Source organism: Mesocricetus auratus, unplaced genomic scaffold, assembly GCF_017639785.1.
Source record: "Mesocricetus auratus isolate SY011 unplaced genomic scaffold, BCM_Maur_2.0 Super-Scaffold_100707, whole genome shotgun sequence".
NCBI classification, from domain to species: domain Eukaryota; kingdom Metazoa; phylum Chordata; class Mammalia; order Rodentia; family Cricetidae; genus Mesocricetus; species Mesocricetus auratus.
The window spans coordinates 2561956-2574926 of record NW_024429269.1 but is presented as its reverse complement, the minus strand read 5'-3'; the positions used below and the strand labels follow the sequence as shown (position 1 = coordinate 2574926).

General features: G+C 43.7%; 1 protein-coding gene across 2 annotated transcripts in view; it reads left to right on the top strand.

The window, feature by feature from the left end:
- The first annotated feature begins 1261 nt into the window (after nucleotides 1-1261).
- Ccdc25 (coiled-coil domain containing 25) overlaps nucleotides 1262-12971 on the top strand; it is a 28412-nt gene continuing 16702 nt past the window's right edge. The window contains exons 1-3 of one of the 2 annotated variants that reach the window (XM_040740615.1): nucleotides 1262-1404; nucleotides 4705-4752; nucleotides 9190-9229. In XM_040740615.1, coding sequence (XP_040596549.1) covers nucleotides 1377-1404; nucleotides 4705-4752; nucleotides 9190-9229 — 116 coding nt within the window. In that variant the 5' untranslated portion in view covers nucleotides 1262-1376. Of the gene's footprint in view, nucleotides 1405-1916; nucleotides 2059-4704; nucleotides 4753-9189; nucleotides 9230-12971 lie in introns of those variants that run through there. The other variant, XM_040740617.1, reaches the window with a different exon arrangement.

Sequence of the window (12971 nt, the reverse complement as noted above, 5' to 3'; positions counted from 1 at the left end):
CACCAGCAAATAAAGACTTTCTTTTGGCTTAATCCCATGTCTGAACAGTCTTCTCTGGTGGCTACTCCAGAACCCTGACCAGTGCCATGAGACCCAGGATAATGGTGGGTTTTGTAAAATAAAAGAACCAGAATAGGGGGAACCAGTTAATATCAGGCAATGGCTAGTTACGTTTTTGAAAGAGTTAAGGCCAGGGAACTTTTTTTTTATCATGCAGATTCTACTAGACTGGGAATTTCCTGTTTTTAGGGAACACCAGGCTCTCTAGGGATCCTAAAACTTCAATTACTGTGACTTTTAGCCTGAGTAACTCTACTTTTGTTTGGTCTGATTTGTTGGAGGGATTCAGTTTGAAACAGAGTCTCATAAATTTTGCTTTCAGAAATGAGAAAAATTACCACCAGGCGTTGGTGGCACACGCCTCTAATCCCAGCATTTGGGAAGCAGAGGCAGGTGGATCTCTGTGAGTTCGGAGGCCAGCCTGGTCTACAGAGTGAGTTCCAGGACAGTTTCACAGAGAAACTCAGTCTCGGAAAAAAAAAATTAGTAAGTCAAACCTAGGTGCCGTGGAGCATTTTGTAAATTTATAGCAAGCAGTTTTGAAGTTCAGAGATCTGGGATCTGTCCAATATTGTAGGTAATAAAGGCAGACGTTAGATTTAAAGGAGCATTAGTCTGAGTTCAAGCCCCCATATGCACACTGCCTCCCGAGAATATCAGTAACAATTCATTTGAGTACCTTGATGCACAGCGATTTATTTAATTGTCACAGGGCAAGACAGTGAAAGGTTCTTCCTCCATCTTTCGTTCTTGCTGTGGCCATTTCAGGTTTAACCAGAATTTGATGGTGAATCCCATGGAAAATTAACCAAATCTATTCTGACTGGTCAAGCCCAAGCCCAAACCAGCACAACAACTCAACAAAATCTCACCTGTGTCAAGAAGTGCAGGAATGAGTTCATTTAAAATTGAATCGGCTCCTGAGTGCCTCCTGCTGTAACGGGCACAGGGATATTTAACTCTGAAAAAGACAGTTCCTGCATTCATGGAGCCCATGCTGGGTTGAGGGGGAAGACAGATTTAAAAAAAAAAAAACAGCAAGTTTTCCTTTATGGCTTCAAACAAGATGCAGTTTCCCGCTAATTTCCTTCAGTCAGCCGCTAGGGCACAATCCCCAGTCACTAGGACACCCGCCCTCCCGCCAACACGCTTCCCTTCGCCAGGACTAAAGATGGCGCCGACAGGACGGCGTTGTGACGCGACCGCACGTCCGCCGGAAGTGTCTGCAGGAGAGCCTGGGAGCCGGCTCGCCCTCGCGCCGGTGGGATCCTGAGCTTGGCTATTTGAGCGGGAGGTGCTACTCGTCTACCAGAATCATGGTGTTCTATTTCACCAGCACTAGTGGTGAGTGACGCCCGGGGTCCTGCTCGCAACTGCCTCCAAAACCAGGATCCCCAGCCGCCGCTGGGCTTGGACCTGGTCTGAAGCGCATCCTCCCGTGGGCGCCGCTCCCATCGCCTTCTGGGTTCTTGCGCGGCGGTCCCCTCGGTTGCCTAGTGGTCCCCTGGTTCAGGGTCTGGTGGGCAGCGTGGGAATGCGCCCCGGCTTTCCGTACACGCGGGACTCATTCTCATCCTCACCTGACAGACCCGCCATCGCTTCCTGGGCTTGGGCAGTGTGTGCCCCTGCACACCCTCCCCGTCTCAAGCCTTTGCCATAGCATTCTGGCAGCCGCCTGGAGGATCGAGGTCGTCGGAAGACACAGGTGCCAACAGCTGTGTCCAACAGGAAGAGTACCTTGCCCTTCTAAGAAGGGAGGGGCTGGGGTGCAATAGGACTAGAACGCCAGTACAACCTCTTACTGGGCAGAGCCAGTTGACGTGTGGTAACACTACTGAGCTGGGTTTGGAAGGCCAGAAAGTGGTGTTTTCGTTTCCAGGAAACGCTGTGCCTATGTTGTTCTTTTTGTCCACAATCAATCTCTAACTCTCACCCTGTTGGAACAGCTCTGACTTTTCTAAGACGCCCTTTGAGACCTAGTTTGCATGCCATGAGTAGGTAGGTATACTTTACTGTCCTCCCTCAACATTCCGTTGGCACTGCTCTTCTCACGGGCATTGAGAGGCGGTCTGTCTTGTAGTGTAGTGCCTTGCTTTCTCTCTCTCTCTCTCTCTCTCTCTCTCTCTCTCTCTCTCTCTCTCTCTCTCTCTCTCTCTCTCTTTCTGTGTGTGTGTGTGTGTGTGTTTCCCCTTCTTGAGACAGTGAGTGGCCCAGACTAGCTTCAATCAGGGACCCTCCTGCCTCAGGGCTCCCTCATGTAGGCATTCCTCTCTAGGTCCCCCAATGTGGAGTGATTCTCTTTGTTGGCGTTTCATGGTAGTTCTTTGTTTATTCTTATTTATTTATTTTGTTGGTTTTTCGAGACAGGGTTTCTCTGTTGCTTTGGAGACTGTCCTGGAACTCGCTTGGTAGTCCAGGCTGGTCTCGAACTCACAGAGATCCGCCTGCCTCTGCCTCCCGAGTACTGGGATTAAAGGCGTGTGCCACCAACGCCCGGCCTTTGTTTATTTTTAAGACAGGATCTAATTATGTAGCTCTTGCTGGCCTAGAACTCACCATGTAGGTCAGCCTGGCCTTGAAGTCACAGAGCTCTGCCACTATCTGCTCTGCTTCCCCAGTGCTGGGATTAAAGGCATAAGCTAACTAACATTTCGTGATACTTCTAGTTGAAGCATTATTTTGTGACAGGTCTCTCAGTGGTGAGGTTTTGTTGTTTATTTGTAGTCATGCTATTTCTAAAAATTACGTGCCTGTAGGTGTTTTACCCAAGTGTACATTACACACCACTTGTGTGCCTGGTACTGTTCAGGTCAGAAGAGGCTGGTGGATCCCTGAAACTTGAGTTACAGACAGTTGAGGTAGAGTCTAGTATTCTAAAAGTCCCGAGTTTGATCTCTAGTACCACATAAACCGAGTGTGTGGTACACACTGGAATCCCGTGATTTAGGAGGTGGGGGCAGAAGTTCCCAGGCTTCCTGACCATCATTTAAAATGTAAGGTCTCAACTTTTGTTTGCTTTTTTTGTTTGTTTGAATCCGGGTCTCTCAGATAGACCAGGCTGTCTTTGAGCCGGCCCATGTAGCCAAGGATGACTTGAACTCCTGACCCTTCTCCCTCTCAAATGCTGGGATTATAGGCATACAACACCATCCCAGCCCTGTGTGTGTTCTGCTCAGTGGCACAGACTCTCCAGCCAACCCTGTTTCTATCTACCAGGCATTGTGCTTTGTAGACTAGAGACCAATTCACACATTTTGATTCATTTAGGGTCAAAAAAGTTTTGGTGGGACTTGCTTGGCAACCCAGCACCCAAGCCTTTCAATCTTTTTTTTGGTTTTTACGAGACAGGATTTTTCTGTATTGTTTTGGAGGCTGTCGGTCCAGCCCAGCCTCGAACTCACAGAGATCCGCCTGCCTCTGCCTCCCGAGTGCTGGGATTAAAGGCGTGTGCCACCACCACCCGGCCAAGCCTTTCAATCTTAACTTTAGAATCACTATTAAGGAAAGCTTTCTAAAACACATATACACACGCACAATACTCATGTCATCCTAAGATGTGGATTGAGTTTGTCTGAAATGCTGGATTGGGTTAATTGAATGAAGAGTTTGAGCCAGTGGTTGAAGAGGTTTGAGATCTGTGGTTCTCCTGAATAGAACAGGGCTTCCACTAGGTAGCACACTGAAAGATAAGAAATGCAAGTTACGCTGGGCGTGGGGTGGCGCACGCCTTTAATCCCAGTACTCGGGAGGCAGAGGCAGGCGGATCTCTGTGAGTTTGAGACCAGCCTGGTCTACCAAGCGAGTTCCAGGACAGCCTCCAAAGCCACAGAGAAACCCTGTCTCGGAAAAAAAAAAAAAAGAAATGCAAGCTAGATGGGGATACACAAAGTAAAAGCTTGCTGAGTTTAGGAATGTTGTTTGTTTGGTTTTTGAGATAAGGTTTCTCTGTGTAGCCCTGGCCGTCCTGGAACTCACTCTAGATCAGGCTGCCCTTGAACTCAGAGATTCCTCTGCATCTGCCTCCCAAGTGCAGGAATCTGTTTGTTTGTTCATTAATTAATTTTTTTTTTGAGACAGGGTTTCTCTGTGTGGCTCTTGTCTGTTCCAGACCAGACCTCACTCTGTAGACCAGGCTAACCTCGAACTCACAGAGGTCCACCTGCCTCACCTGCCTCTGCCTCTCTTAGTCTTGGGATTAAAGGCCTGCATCACCACCGCCCAGCTAGGAATCTGTTTTTAAATGTTTGCAGTAGAGATTTTTGTTTGTAGGGCATGGACTGAGCTGTAAGTTGCCATTAAATTTTATCCCTGAAGTGAAATAAATAGTAAAAAGCTATTTCCCTGAAAAGGAGAAAAGAAGCCACTCAGCAGTAAGGATTGGCAAATATCTTCTTTGGGGGTGAGATAATATTTTAAGCTTAGTAAGAATATAATGTCTCTATGGTTTAATCTTGTCCTGCTGTTATAAGTCACTTAAAAGTATAAAACTTGTTCTTAACTCAGAGGATACAAGAGCAGGTGGGTAAGCCAGGTGTGGCCCATTGGGTATGGTTTGCATCTCCTAATTAAACTTGTGTTTCCCATGGAACACTTTATTTTTTGGTGATGTTAACTAATTATCTTTTTGTTTTTCTTTTATTTTAGTTAACTCATCTACTTACACTATTTACATGGGAAAGGATAAATATGAAAGTAAGTTTACAAAAGCATTTGATTTTAAAATTTTAAGCAGGTAAGTGCTGTTCTTATGCCCTGTTGTGTTTATTGTTTTTGTTATTAGTTTCTTTAATTCCTTTTGGAAATTATACTTGACAAACGCCAGTTGTCCATATTTTTGAGTATAGAGTTTTGAATACATACGCACATTATGAGGTGATCAGATTGGAATACACAGTATTTCTGTCACCTCAAACATTTATCATTCCTTCTTGGTTAGAGTATTCAAGATCCTGTCTTCTAGCTACTGTGGCATAGACTTTGGTAAGTGTTTACTCTGCTACAGAATAGGAGACATGTTTCTATCTGATTATTGTTTTACTGGTTGGCCAGCCTCTGTCATACCTTCCCAGCCACTGGTAGCTTCTCCTTCTATGAGGTTAGACTTTCTCCTCTGCTTGTCTTGTTCAACTGGGTCTTATATGTACCTCAGTTGTAGTTTATGTAGGGGATAGTATAACTGAGTGCCTCATGAAGGCTGAACACAAATACTCAACTAAGCTATGTGCCAGACTCAGTTGAATAATTTTATTTTCCCTTTGAGACAAGATTGCACTCTGTAGCTCAGGCTGGCTTAGAACTCATAGCACACCTCCTGCCTCATCCCCTGGAGTGCTGAACTTAAGCGTGTGAACCACTGTGGCTAGCTCAAGTTGACCTTGGTGGTGGAGAGAGTAGGAGTTTGCAGCACTGATCTGACAGAACCTTAGAGGGCCTGGAGAGAAAGAGGGACATTCCTTGAGATCGGAAAATGTAGCTGCCATCCTCCTGGAGCAGTGTGAGGGTTTAGAGAAGCAGCTGTGGAGTTGTACCAGCATTAGCAAGCTTGCTGAAGTTATGCAACCTCTTTGGACCTCAGATTTCTTAGCTATGAGAGACTCCTGGACTGTAGCTACCACACAAGGTTGTCAAGGTTAGGGGAAGGGCTGTGTGGAGTGTCTAACCCATGAGAGCACTTGTCAGCTGGTAGATAGACCCCTGAGCTTAGGATCCCAGATACCACTCTCCATCTTGCTTCTCTGGGAACACTGGCCCTGGGTTTGGGTGCTGATACCTAAGTAAGTCTTGAGCGCTGGCTGGTCACACTGTTATCTGTGTTTAAGCTTTTTAGTGCTCCTTATCAGTTTGTCCGTTTCTTTCGAGAATTGTCAGTGTCTAGTCTAGTTTGTGCAGTTTGACATTGACAGTAGTTAGAATTTGGCAGTTTATATATACTAAAAGAGGCGCACATACCATTCTTCAGTAAGACATATTTGACATTAATGAAATAGACAAGACCAAAAAAATGGTTGCTATAAAGCAGAACTGGTAAGATTAAGATTGTATCATTATGAAGAGAGAAACAACAGATAACAGCACAATTAAGTAGCCCACATTTTGAAGCAATTTGCCATTGTAGTGAATTTATGGCATTGACTAAGATGTGACCTAATGCTGAATTCATCCATACTATATTAATATTTGAGTTCTAGGCTTCTCCTTGTAGCCCATAATATCACTAATCATTTTCACTTATCACCTAGCATCCTTCTGGTATCACGAAGGAAAGGATGCTGTCTCCCTGTTCTACATAGAACAGTAAGGCACCGCTACAAGAGCCATAGTTACTCAGATCGGATATGAAAGCAGATCTGCTGACAAATATGGTTTCCTTTCTAATCCGTCAGAAGTGGAACCTGACACAGCAGCCTCTGGGAAGCGCTTATAGCCAGGCTACTAGCTACATGAGTGATGCAGGCTTTGCACTGTATAACTGGGGGGCTGGGGACAAGGCATTCCCTCCTGTCTTGTCTCCTTCTGTGATCTCTACTCTTCATTGAGGGCTTATTTTGTGGGGCCTCATTCCAGTCTGTTCGAGGAACACATTGGTAGGGCTTTGCTGCATTCAGATGTGTACACACACACACACACAAGCATATGTATTTTGTTGTGAACCTAAAACTCTGAAATATAGGACATGTTTTGAAATGTGGACACAATGCATTCATTACTAGCACATGCTATAGAAGGGATGGTTAATGTGGTTTGATGCACTGAGCTATGAAGTCTTGTATTTGTAGTAGAATTTATGCCTAGAAACACACCTAGATGCAGCATCCGTCTCCACAGCCATGAATCTGGATGTCTAGAGCCTCTGGTGTTTTGTGTCACTGTGTATGTATAGAACATTTGCTCGTCAGGAAACTTTGGAGTTGTGTGGAGGTGCCAACCCTTCTGAGTTAACCTCATAAGAAAGGGAAGTACATTTTAAAGCCTCTTTTGGAAGATAATTCATAGTAGCTCCCATTTATTTCTAGTAGCCCTGCAGTTTCTAAGTAAGCATTGGATAGAACAGAAATTGAATTTTTAAGTGGTGGATTTGCCGAGCAGCTGAGAGGCCTTTTCTCTTTATAGCCAGCAGGTGGCCTCAGTCATGCATAATAAAAACATTTCTCTAAGTGTGCTATTAATATTTTCCTTTACCTTCTCAGTTATTTCCCCAGCTTCCCACTTACATAGTAAATTCCTGGTGTCTTCCAGAAAACTCCTAATGTCTACTATTGTCAAGAGTGTCTTCTCCCAAGAGTTGTATATATCTTAGCCTGTAATAATCTATCCTTTCTGCCGTGTCAGCTGCGTAGCCTGTGTCCGAGAACGTGTGGAGGGTGTTGGGGATTGACAACACAGAGACTCGTTCAACTATGTAAAGAAAACTTTAAGCAGGCCCCAAAAAGGTTCAAGCAAACTTCCCAAGAAAGGCTCCCTCCAGAGAGACTTCTGCTCTCTCCTCTACCCTGGCTGGTTCTGCTGTGACACCAAAAACTGATCTGGGCATGTCAAAAGAGGCGGTTAGTCTTTGGACAAGGTCAAGGTCAGGGCGGTTCCCGTGGGCAAGCCTTTTCCAGGAACTTATTGCCCCGGGCATTGTATTGTTTTTAGTAAACATTGTCTTACAGCTGCCTACTCCCAGGCTGATGGGGAAGTGGGTCTCTGCTCAAGGTCTGGTGTTCCCACACCTTTCTTAGGTACATCTAAAATCTTCACATAGGAATCACATGTTTTCCTTGAAGTTTTTAATTGGTGTTTACCTGCCACATATACAGTTAAAATTTCAGATAATAAAATTCTTATCATAATAAAAAATCAGTTCCCTACTTCTATAGTTCATTCTTCCTCATCCTCCCAAAACTTTCCCTTGTAATTAGTCTTTCTCTGTCCTGCCAGCTACCTCTCAAATAATGACATGGAGACTTGTTAATTATGAAATCCTGGCCTATGGCTTAGGCTTATTTCTTATTAGCTCTTATAACTTAAATTACCCCATTTCTGTTAATCTATGTTTGACCCTCTCCTCTGGCTTTTGCTTTTCTTTCATTCTGTATGTCTGACTCCCTCCATGTCACATTGGTATCTCCTCTGTGCCTTGATTAGCTCCTCCTACTTCCTCTCTGCACATAAGTCCCACCTATACTTCCTGCCTAGCTATTGGCTATTCAGCTCTTAGACCAATCACAACAATATATCTTCACACAGTGTAAATATCGCACAAGGCTCCCTACCTCTCATAACAATTCCTTTTCACTCTTTCACCTCCTTTTTCTGCCAGTTTTCAGATACAGTTTTTTTTCTTTTTTATACAGATATGTTCGTAGTATCCTTGAGTATATAATTAAAGGTTTGTTTTCTTTCATTGCTGCTGTTCTAACAGGGTCTTACAAGGTCTCACTAAACTGACTTGATCTAGCTTTTTAGTCCAAGTTGTTCTCAAACTCACCATCCTCCTGGCTCAGCTTCCCAAGTGTGCGTAAGCATACTCTGCCGAGTGTTTTTGGTTTTTCTCTATCTGTCCATTTGTTTGATCTTTGGAGACACATTCCAGGCTGGTCTTAACTCCTTATGTGGCCAGGAATGACCCAGACCTTGATTCTCTTGTCTCTACCTCCCAATTGCTGAGGTTACAGGTTGTGAACCACATTTGGCTTCTGTGGTGCTGGGGACCAAACCTAGGACTTCATGAAGACTAGACAAGCAATGCATCCACTGAACTCTAGTCCTAGACCATCATCATCATGATGTAACTCATTATTTTAAAGTTTGAACAAAATCGTATTAGTGTTTAAGCGTTATAGTTAGTCAGACTCACCTACTTCCCAGCTGCTGAAGTGTTTTTTTAGTATTCCTTTCATTCTAAGGAAGCGTCCTTGGGTTTTGGATTAGAAGTGTGATAAAAGCCACACAGTGTATATTTTCTGACTGTAAAAGCTGTCATTCTTTTCAAGTTTCCAAGTCTTCGTCTCTGTTGTCTCCATTAAGGAAGAGGAGATAGTGAAAGGGGGCAGTCTGTTTTTCCCTTACCAACATAAAAATCCTGGTATATTTTCACTTAACAGTTTTTCTTAATTTCTTTTTCTCTCCTCTTGTACCTTACTGTAGATGAAGATCTGATAAAGTATGGCTGGCCTGAAGATATTTGGTAAGTAGCAATTGTTAGTCATTTAGATTTTAGACTTGGCCCTCTACCTGCCTCCTATAATTAAAACTACATCTCCATGTTGTTTTTACTTATGGTACTCATGAGTAAGTAGCTGCAATCCCCTTCCGTGTTTCACCCCATGGCCCAAGAGAAAGTGCTAGCTCCTAACATACCTTCTTGGCCACTTTCCTTTTCCATGTTCATTTTCCACTGCTTATTCTGTCCATCATATTCTCCTGGAACCTAGTCTTACCATCTGAGTGGAGTATCATTCTCCCTGGAGATATGTTCTCAGGTCCTATGTACTTGGGTGTGATGGCAATAGTGTACATTTTTCAAGCACTTAACTCTGCCAGACATTGTCAAGTGTCAATACATTTAATTTCTCAACAACCTATAAAGTATTGCTATCATGTCCATTTTTTAGATGAGGAGCAGAACCAGTCTGCACTGGTTATTACTGGTCCAGCCTAGGCTCTCACAGGCCCAGCTCAGCTTCTAAATCATTAACTCTCCTAAGGACACCATTCTTCACGCTTCAGTTCACTGCCCCGTCCCCCACCCTCCAGGCCCATTGCTGTAACCCTCCAGATCTCTTTTCTCCAGCTATGGGCTGCAGAATTCCCTTATTTCCCTAGAGCACTATGAGATTAGATGGCCACTTTTCAGAAGAGCTGGTTCAGTTTTCAGTAAGGTGTGCTGCATTGAGCACTTAACAGAGAAGTATTGTACAGAAAGTAACTCAAGCCCCATTTGCCCCCCTTACCTGCGGCTCTGCTCGGAAGCCCCCTCGAATCTACAGGGGCTCCCCAAAGGGCCTCTTGGACTTCTACCTGCTTGGCTGTGAAGGTCTCTAGTTGATGGCCCCGGTGGGCATGTTTTCCTATCATTCCAAAGTCCACACTGAGAAGCGGGAGGCAGCAGACACATGAGGAATTTTAAAGGCTTAAGACCACAAAAACTGTTCCAGCCCAGTGTCCTAGCTTCTGAGCTCAAATGTGCCCTGCTTAGGGCCCCTTTGCTTAGGTGGGCAGGGTGTACTGCTTGGAATTCCTGAATTTCTGGCCTTCAGAAGGCGCTATGTCTTCAGTAGGACAGCTGTTTACCTGCTTTGTAAACTCCCGAGGTTATCAGTGCTGTCACATAACAAGAGTTGGATACTATTGGCTTCCCACATGGCTCTCTTGCTGCCCTCCTAGAAACATACCCACTGAACACTTCCTTGGTGTGACTGGTTCCTGTTGTCTCCCTGGTGTCTGTCATCCCCAGCTGAAGTATTCCCGAAGATGCCAGACTCTTTAATGCCAATGTCTGTACCTGTTAAGCAGTTAACCTGCTGTACTTTTTTGCATTTGGTTTTTTCAAGCTAGAGTTTGGTTATTTCAGGCTTTCCTGGAACTCACTGTGTAACCCAGGCTGCCTTTGAGAACACAGAGGTTTTTTGTCTTCCAAGTGCTAGAACTGCAGTTCCCTTGTTCACCTATGCTGTATTAGCATACAGATTGGAGGATAGCTGCTTATATAGGAAAGGTTACATAGTAAGATACACCTAGAAAGTCAGTTTACCATAACTTTTGAACTTTTTAAAATTAAGCAGGTAGAAAACAAGTTTCTAATTTAAAGCCCACACTAGTAAATTGTGGCTTGATTTTTTTTTTAAAGATTGAGACTCACCAGGTTTATATCTACAGGTACTGAGAGGTCCCTTTTGGCACTTTTAGTAGTCTAGAAATTAATGCCCAAAGTTCATCACAATTGACTTTTATTTTGAGAAGTTATTTGAGAACTCAGGCAAGCTGGAGCAGCCCCAAATCTTGGGACCCCGTTCCAATTCATGTGCTGTCAGCCTTGACAATCTTACAGGGATTGACCTGGACAAAAGAGCAACCCTGAACTCATCTGCATTCTGGTGTTAACCTGGTTTTTATTCCCTAATATTGGCTAGGGGGATTTACTGTGGCAGCTCCTGAGTCTTGTAATCCTTTTGAGGTTCCTTTAAACAAACACTTTTTGAGGGATTAAATGAGATTAGAAATAAATTAGTTTCTAAGTGAGAAAAAGAAATGGTGTCTTTGATACCTCCAGACTGCCTAATGAGTAGAATTTTCACAGGCCTCACTTTAAAGAGCTGAACCACTCCCTGTGCCTCTGCACCCTCAGGTAATTGTTCTTTTATTGGAAATTCTAGTCTCTGAGTTGGTGAAGAGTATCAAGATGAGCAGGGATGGGAATATAAGGAGGACAAGAGGCTAAGAGTGGAAGTAGTTTAAAGTTCAAGTGAGCATTTTTAGGATTACTGGAATGTTTCTTTCAGGGGTTGGTATTTTAAACCCTGTATTTCTGTCAGTCTCTCTGCCTTTTGTAGCTATGTACTAGTATATGTAAGCCTGAAGTTGTCATATACTAGCTGTGAAGAGACACGATGACCACGGCAACTTATAAAAAAGAAAGCATTTCATTGGGGCCTTATAGTTTGAGAGGCCTAGCCTGTTATCATCATGGTGGAGAGTATGATAGCACACATGGCACTGGAGCAGTAGCTGTGAGCTACATCCTGATCTCGTGTGTGTGTGTGTGTGTGTGTGTGTGTGTGTGTGTGTGTGTGTGTGTGTGTGTGTGTGTGTGTGTGTGTGTGTGTCTGGGCCTGGCATGAGCTTTTCAAACCTCAAAACCCACCCCCAGTGACATACTGACCACACTTCCTAATCCTTTCAATGAGTTCCACTCCCTGGTGACTAAGCTTTCATATATATGAGCCCATAGGTGCCATTCTTATTCAGACTACCATCCTAACCATGATACTCCTATGTGTACTTTGACTACCTAGGTATGAACTCATTAACATATGTTGAATTATTTTGGTATTTCTATTGACAGGAATCCATATAGGAGACCTTGAAGAAAAAGGAGAATCTAAGATAGCTACTATTGCTGGTAGGAAGGGCTGTTACTAATAAAGAGCTGTCACTAAGCAAGCAGAAGCCAGCATGGCAGGTGTTCCTTCTCAGTTCAGGTCAGTTCACAGCATAATATTTTTCCTTAAGATTCTGAAAGGAGAAAGAGATATTCAAAATTTCTAGGTTTATAAAAGATACAGAATTTTCTGGGCAGAAAAATGCCCAGCTAAAGGTGATAATTAGTATGAATTTTTCATGGGAATACAAATGAGTAAATGAGCAGTTTGGAAAAACATGAATTAAATATGATGTAATGTCCATTTCTGGCTAAGAATAAGAAGCAACCCAGGTAATTTGCCCAAGTCTGAACATTGTTCTGTATCCAGCACAATTAATAAGATATTTAGCTTCTTTGAGGGCATTAGAAACACCATAATCTTAGCCTTCATACTGAGTCATCCTTGTCTATATCCTACATAGAGTGTAAATGTATGGCCCCTTTAACACCTAGAATAGATGTCAATAACAAGAAAATGCCTGGGGAGGTCTGTAATGAGACACAGTGATGCCTCCTTCAGTTTTTTTTTTTTTTTTTTTTTTTGGTTTTTTCGAGACAGGGTTTCTCTGTGGCTTTGGAGGCTGTCCTGGAACTTGCTTGGTAGTCCAGGCTGGTCTCGAACAGAGATCCGCCTGCCTCTGCCTCCCGAGTGCTGGGATTAAAGGTGTGCGTCACCAACACCCGGCTGTTTCTTCATTTTTGAAACAGGGTTTTACTAAGTAGTCCAGGCTGACTCTAACCTTGTGATACTCCTGCCTGCTGGAATTAGAGGCCTCAGCTTCCATAG